Genomic DNA, 8,427 nt, shown 5'->3' with positions numbered 1-8,427 from the left:
CATGACCTATAATAGGGTCACATGACACCTCTAGTACATATGTATGACCTAAAATGGGGTTACATGACACCTCTAGTACATATGCATGACCTATAATGGGGTCACATGACACCTCTAGTACATATGTATGACCTATAATGGGCTTACGTGACACCTCTAGTACATATGCATGACCTATAATAGGGTCACATGACACGTCATGTACACCTGGGGGTCACGTGACACCTACATTTCAGCTGTATACACTGTTATGGAGTCACATGACACCTCTAGTACAGCTGTATACATGTGATGGGTCACATGACACATCTAATACAGCTGTATGCACTCTGATGGGACAATCTCTAAATACATACATACTATATTTACGACACGAGTGTGGAAATGCCGGAATTTAAGCCCGAGTGTCGTAAACATAGTATGACATGAACACTAATATAATGTTCTATTTATTACCAAAGAAATTTTCTACATACAGAGACGAATTTTACCTTGAAGGACAGCAAGTGACGTGGTTTCAAGTGTGACGTCATTCAGACCTCACATCAAAATATGATTTGAATGACGTCAACAATGCCATCGGGATGACGGAAACAATACACCGTTGTCTCGTGACGCGATATGACCATAGGGCACGTATGATTTTTATGAACCCCGATATGTTATCCCTCGTTGGTAATAAACAGAGATGCCTCTTTCGATAGTTGGATACATAAATAATGGAATAAACACGATCTAGTGGTGAACTTGTGAGACGGTTACCGATGTGATTACCTGTAATCTTATCTTGACTTCTGTAGAGGTCATCTCGCGATCAACAATGGCGTCTACATCGTGGCTGGCCCTGTGTCTGTGTCAGTTGACATTAGCCACCGCTGGGCCGACTGTGACGTCATCCTGGGGGACAGTTGAGGGGGTGATAAAGACGTCCCCGGAGGGTCGGAAGTACAACGCCTACTTGGGAATACCGTATGCACTGCCACCTGTCGGTGACCTCAGATTCAAGAAGTCACAGCCTAACCCAGGCTCTTCTGGAACCTTCAAAGCAAAGGCATTTGGCCCCGCTTGTCCCCAGCTGGGTAGGTGAACACTTGCTTTATAAAGTTACATATCACAACGTAAGGGAGTATATGTGTGGGTGGGTGAGGTATCTGATTTCGTGAGTGGGTTGGGGATCTAAGTGAGTGAGGGAACTGAGTGAGTGGGAGATCTTAGTGAGTGAGTGCGTGAAGGATCTGAGACAGTGAGTGATTGTGTGGGTTGGTGGGTATTTGGGTGGTTGAGTGGTTGAGTTCCTACGTTAGCGAGCGAGTGTAGTGAGTGAGTATGGTTTTACGCCGCTTTTAGCAATATTTCAGCAATATCACGGCGGGGGACACCACAAATGGGCTTCACACATTGTACCTATGTAGAGAATCGAACGCCGTGAAATACAAGGCTTCCCCACCGCCCCGCGGGCGAGTGTCATGCCACTTTTAAGAATACGGGGAAAGACTAAAAATGCGTACCCATTTTGAGAATCGAGCTCGGCACGAGTGAATGCGTTTATCGCGAGGGTGCACAGTCGGTTAACATAAGTTCCGTCCACAATGATAACGTGTCAACGTGCCCTGAGGTCCCGAGTCCCTGTTTCCACTGTGTGATTACTATACAGTAAGCCGCGATGAGCAGCTACAATGATAACGTGTTAACGTGCCCTGAGGTCCCGAGTCCCTGTTTCCACTGTGTGATTACTATACAGTAAGCCGCGATGAGCAGCTACAATGATAACGTGTCAACGTGCCCTGAGGTCCCGAGTCCCTGTTTCCACTGTGTGATTACTATACAGTAAGCCGCGATGAGCAGCTACAATGATAACGTGTTAACGTACCCTGAAGTCCCGAGTCCCTGTTTCCACTGTGTGATTACTATACAGTAAGCCGCGATGAGCAGCTACAATGATAACGTGTTAACGTGCCCTGAAGTCCCGAGTCCCTGTTTCCACTGGGTGATTACTATACAGTAAGCCCCGATGAGCAGCTACAATGATAACGTGTCAACGTGCCCTGAGGTCCCGAGTCCCTGTTTCCACTGGGTGATTACTATACAGTAAGCCGCGATGAGCAGCTACAATGGTAGCATTACACATTCAGTCAGTTTTCCTCCGGTCAAATTTCCACACAGTTCAAAGGTCTTTTATCCAGATATGATGAAACTCTATCGCAGGCTGACGATTTAAGAAAAGACAGTATGATATTATTGCGCTAATATTATACCCGTCATCACCTGTGCAGCTAGGATAACGAACATTGTGTACAATAACGATGGGACATTGTTACTACCAGCGTTTACTGTCTGAAAGAAAGAACGAAGGAGGATAAGGCAGTGCAACTGTTTGACAGGTCGCCCTACAACCAGAAGTATAACTAACACAACAACAACAGCAACAACAACAACTACTACTACTACTACTACTACTACTACTACTACTACTACTACTACTACTGCATTAACAACTGTTACTACAACTACTACTACTACTACTACCACTACTACTACTACTACTACTACTACTACTACTACTACTACTGCATTAACAACTGTTACTACAACTACTACTACTACTACTACTTCTACTACCACTACCACTACCACTACGACTAACTACTACTACTACTACTACTACTACTACTACTATAAGAGGCGACTATCCTTGTCGTAAGAGGCGGGTGGTCAGCCTCGCTGACTTGGTTGATGCTTGTCATCGTTTCTACTACTACTACTACCACAACTCCTTGTATTCAGATTAAGCTGGGAAATTACTTCAATGTGGTAACACAAGACTATTATATATCCCCGTGTAATTTTTTTCTGTTCGCATGAAGCGTTTTTCCATTATTTTTTGTCCTCAATATACTATTCCATGCTGCCAACATGTCCACTGACGTCCAGTCTTCAATCCCCAGGCACCGAACCTCAGGATGAAGACTGCCTGACCATCAATGTGTTCACGCCCACACAGGCGCCAGCGGTCAAGCGGTCAGTGATGGTGTGGATCCACGGAGGCGGCTTCCAGGCTGGGTCAGCCGTCAAGTACGACCCCTGGAAGATGGTGACGGAAGGGGACGTCGTGGTCGTCACCCTCCAGTACAGACTCAACGTCCTCGGCTTCCTCAGCACTGGAAACGCCGTCCTGCCTGGCAACTATGCTCTTTGGGACATGAAGCTGGCTCTCCAATGGGTTCAAGATAACATTGAGGGTTACGGCGGGAATTCTAGCCATGTCACTCTATTCGGTGAATCTGCAGGATCTAAAGCGGGATCCTATCTCTTCTTGTCGCAGAAGGCAAAGGGATTATTTCAGAAGGTTATCATGCAAAGCGGATCAGCTACAGGATATTTCTCATTCAGGAGCAATCCCAGAGAAGTAGCTGTTGCTCTTGGAAAACGTGTTAAATGCATACCCGACACCCCGGGTTATGATCCAGCCGACAAGGACCTTCTGAACTGCTTTCAGAACATGTCAGTGTCGACTTTGGTCAAGTATTCCATTCCGAATCTCGGCCTTGCTTACTACTCGGCCGATTTTACCTGGTCTCCGGTTGTGGATGATGACTTCGTTATCGATAACCCGAGGTTCATGATCCATGACTCTGCCCATCTGGAGCGCGTGGGGTTTTATGACCTTGACCTGATGGTGGGGGTGAACAATCAGGAAGGGGGGTACATGGTGGGCATGGCCTACAACTATGGCCACACCCACAACACCTCCGCCCTTACCACCATCAGGACTCACCATTACTACAAGACAGAACTGGTTCCTCTCATCCTCAGGAGACTCTGTGGAACGTTTGACAACAGCAGCGTTGACGTCATCATGAATGGCTACGTTGCTAAACACTACCCTCAGACGAAGCTGCTGACCCTCTATGACGTCATGGACACACAGAGTGACGCCTCCATTGTCGCACCGTCTGTAGAAGTGGCCAACGCACACGGTCGGTTTACCAACCGGGGCAAAACGTACTTCTATCTATTTGACCATTTTCCATCATTCTTGGCAAATTACAATCGTCTTAGAGGAATGGTGCATGCACGTGATCTCATGTATTCGTTTGGGATCAGTGCAGCGTTTGTCCACAGCAATTACCATAGCAACGTCAGTCAAGAGGAATATCAGCTGTCATCGACGTTCGTTGCGATATATACAAACTTTGCAAAGAGCAGGTGAGTGTCATTGATAATGATAATTTATGTTAAAGCAATATCGATATCAAACAGGTCGCGGACTGATTAGGGGGCACAGGTGGCCCAGTCGTCTGAGGCGCCGCGATTCGCTGTGCAGAGTTGCGTTCCTTGGGTACTCCAGAAACCTTTGATTGTGGGTTCGAATCCCGGTTCGCCCGCCCCGATTATGTTTCTATGTTTGTCAGCACCATACCCGTGCTCGTGGGTTTCACCGAAGTGGTAAACGTCTGAGACCTGCATCACTTCGGGCTTTCCTTCCACATTAAGCTGACACGCCGTGATATAACTGGAATACTGTTAAAAGCGGCGTTAAACCCAACTCACTCACGCGGATTGATTAAGTGCCGTCACATTTTGAAGTTTTCAACTCTGGCCTATAGTTAACACACTTGTAGGCTGAGGCACGGTGGAGTTTCGCTGCTCGACCCAACAGGGACAAATCGGCCAGCTCACGTAAGAGCAAGCTAGGCAGGATGTCAAGGGTTGTGTTGCTATTTTGCTATTTTGTCTCCAATACCAGGACGCCTTCCACCCACCACCAAATATGTAGAGAATAACCATCAAGCTACAAGGTTTTTCGCATGATCTGAGTGATTAAATGGTGTTTATCCCGAGCCTTTGGAGAGGGACGAACATCATTCATTCATCCATGACAGATACTCTGTTATTCCCATTTTCGTGTAGATAATTCTGAATATTTTTCAATGATATTTTAAGAGAGAAAATGAAGAAAAACACCTGAGATGTTAACCCGACAGAAACTTCACTGACGGAACCCTATTGTTCAGATGACGTAATGTTCGTTTGTTTTTTGTTTAACGCCGCACTCAGCAATATTCGAGCTATATGACGGCGGTCTGTAAATAATCGAGTCTGGACCAGACAATCCAGTGAGCATCGATCCACGCAAATGGGATACGAAAACCTGTATCAACCAAGTCAGCGAGCCTGACCACCCGATCCCGTTAGTCACCTCTTACGACAAGCATGGGTTGCTGAAGGACTATTTTACCCCGAATCTTCACGGGTCACGTAATGTAACTAATTTGTGACGAACAATGAATGGCGTCATATCATATTTTTCTCAACAACGAAAAACTGTCAAGTCATATAGCTTCAACTGAAGCACCGAGAATCGCTAAAATGCAAACATGCAAATATCGGAAAGTTATGACACATGATCATTCTACCGTTATAAGGAATATATAATGACCAGTCCCTAACACAAATCCACTTTCCGTTTCAGTGATCCGAATCCCGCAGTAAAAGGCCAGCTTTCACGTGACTGGCCTCAGTATGACGTCATCAACCAGAACTTCCTGGCATTCTCAACCAAGATGGCGGTGAAGAGTCACGTGTATCCAAAGAGGGTCTCCACGTGGCTGGACGCTCTTCCTAAAGCAGACCGGCACTGTATGGTGAGGAGTGACAAAGGTTCACCCAACATAATTATTGGATAAACATTCAGTCAATACCATTGTGTCGAAGTTGAAGGGACCAATGTAAATACTTCGAGCTGTCCGAGGTCTGACACAACCGAAAACGGATGAATAAAGAAGGATTATGTAGGAATTACGTTTTTTTCTTTGAGTGAGTGAATGATTAAATTTGATTTTACGCCCCTTTTAGTAATATTCCAGCAATATCACGGCAGTACACCAGAAATGGCCTCACACAATGTACCCATGTCGGGAATCGAACCCGGGTCTTCGACGTGACTAGCGAACGCTTTAACCACTAGGCTACCCGAACACCCCTTTTCTTTGAGAGAACCGTTGGTTCAGCATATCAAAGTTCTACACAACGGTGTTTGACTGTGCTTATAAATTGTGCTTTCTTGAAACGTGTCCTTTTTGTGTCTTCCTCGAAAAGTCATTTGATTCCCTAGTGGTTGAAACTTAGCCGTAAGTTCTCGTGCTGCCATACACGGAGTGTGCCTTCCCTAACTCTGCATCCCGATTACTCTATAAATATAATTTGTCATCGCATCCCGTTTGCGTCTATTTGCATCCACATACTATATTTTTAACATTATATTTCTGAGTTTGGAGGACACTCAGCATGTCAAACGAATACATTTTTAAAAACATATAACAAATGTTTTCAAGAACGCCCAGACGTCAACAACACAATCATGCCCGAATATCAAAAGGGTTGGTCCCCACCCACATACTCTAAACATGGAAAAGCCTTTATCTGTGTTAAAAATTGCAATAAATGCTTTTATTTACTGGTTCGATTCCCTTCATAGTACAAAGTATGAAGGCCATTCCCGGTGTGCCCTGTCGTGATATTCCTTGATTATTACTAAAAGAGGCGACAACTAACAACTAACTGGTCAGGCTTAGAAGTTTTCAAATTAGTATTGGAGAACCCTCATTCTTGGTACCACTGACAAAATATCACGTTTTATGTGTGCAAGAATGGGTTTAATATACGAGGAACTATTTCTTGACTTTTAAAGATCCGCATCTTTGGTACCAAATACATTTTCGATTGCATCTCGCGTAACCCTCGTCCGCACCCCAAATACTCAATACGCAGGGTCTGAATCCTGGGACAGACGTCGAGACTGTATGTAGCCATGACGCCCCGTGAAGATCCGGGTTAGCAACCCATGCTTGTCATCAGAGGCGACTATGCTTGTGGTAAGAGGCGACAAACGGGATCGGGTGGTCAGGCTCGCAGACTTGGTTGATACATGGCATCGTGTCCCAATCGCGTAGATCGATGCCCATGCCGTCAATCACTTGATTATCTGGCCCAGACTCATTTATATAAAGACTATTGTCTCATTACTGGAATATTGTTGAGTGTGGCGTTAGACAAACAAACAAACAAACAAACAAACAAACAAACGAACAAAGCCATGACATATCCCCAGGCAGACATGAATGGGACACACCTTTAACGTGCACTACCCTCAAGTGGTACAGTTACCTTACAACTTCCCACCATTTTACAAACCAATACATAAATATTTGCACTTTATAACAGAATAGATCCAGTTTGATACTATTTGTGATGACTCTTTATTTCTGTAAATAACAAACATTTGTTCTATGATGACGTACATTCGCAAGTGTCAAGGGTTATACAAAGGATATACAAAGGACAATTATTATAGATAAGATCTCAGAGTGTATGTAACACCTGTATTCTGAAATGAACTATGGCATCGCCGTAAACGATGCGCCCGTAAAATATAGCGATTGACGCCACACAGTGTCTCACATAACACGTGAATGCGTTGAGTTTAACGCCGCTCTTAACAGTATTACAGCTCTATCACGGCGTGTCAGCTTAATGTGGGAGGAAAGCCCAAAGTGATGCAGGTCTCAGACGTTTACCACTTCGGTGAAACCCACGAACAAGGGTATGGTACAGACAAACCTAGAAACATAATCGGGGTGAACCGGGATTCGAACCCATAACCATAGGTTTCTGGCGTGCCCAAGGGAGGCAACCCTACACATCAAATTGCGGCGCCTCAGCCGATTTGGGGTACAACTTTGATAAATTTCGGCAGGTTTGCAAATCTTGGATAAATGGCTGATTGTGTATCACTTCTGTCGTGTTGCTTGATTGACAGATGGATAGGTTATTCACTCATGGTTTAGTGATGACTACAATTAACTTTGTATTTTGAGTATAAATATAATGCACATGAGAGTGTTTGTGTTTATTTCCGCATTTTACCGTGAAACGTGATGAGTGAGTGAGTGAGTGAGTGAGAAATGGGCTTCACACATTGTACCCATGTGGGGAATCGAACCCGGAATTTGGGCGTGACGAACGAACGATTTAACCACTAAGCTACGACCTCCGAAGCGCTGCGACCTAGTTTAGGATGTCCTAGCGACATGTTTTGCCATTTCACCTAATATACGACCTATCCCAAAGGACGATTTGTCGCAACAGGTGACTATATGGATCGGGTGGTCGGTCAGGCTTGCTGACTTCGTTGATACATGTCACTGAGTCGCAACTGCGTAGATCGATGCTCATGATGTCAATCACTGGATTGTCTGGACCAGAGTCGATTATTTACAGACTGACGTAATATAGTTGGAATAATGCTGAGTACGGCTCTAAAACACAAAGAAACATGTTGGTGTGTTCACCAATTATAGAATGAGCAGGGAGGAACCAGGAATAACGGTGTCTTTGATAGGCATTAAGGAGAATGTGAAGATATCA

General features: G+C 44.9%; 1 protein-coding gene across 1 annotated transcript; it reads left to right on the top strand.

The window, feature by feature from the left end:
• Positions 1–820: 820 nt before the first annotated feature.
• Positions 821–5,790, top strand: LOC139470859 (acetylcholinesterase-1-like). The gene is made up of 3 exons (XM_071253181.1): positions 821–1,079; positions 2,946–4,206; positions 5,474–5,790. Exons 1-3 carry the CDS (start codon positions 821–823, stop codon positions 5,685–5,687), a joined length of 1,734 nt encoding a protein of 577 aa, XP_071109282.1. The 3' UTR covers positions 5,688–5,790.
• The last annotated feature ends 2,637 nt before the right edge of the window (positions 5,791–8,427 follow it).

Source organism: Haliotis cracherodii, unplaced genomic scaffold (genome assembly GCF_022045235.1).
Source record: "Haliotis cracherodii isolate W230 unplaced genomic scaffold, xgHalCrac1.p SCAF_21, whole genome shotgun sequence".
Taxonomy (NCBI): Eukaryota; Metazoa; Mollusca; class Gastropoda; order Lepetellida; family Haliotidae; genus Haliotis; species Haliotis cracherodii.
Note: the sequence above shows the minus strand (reverse complement) of the source record. Positions and strands in the feature narration are given on the sequence as shown.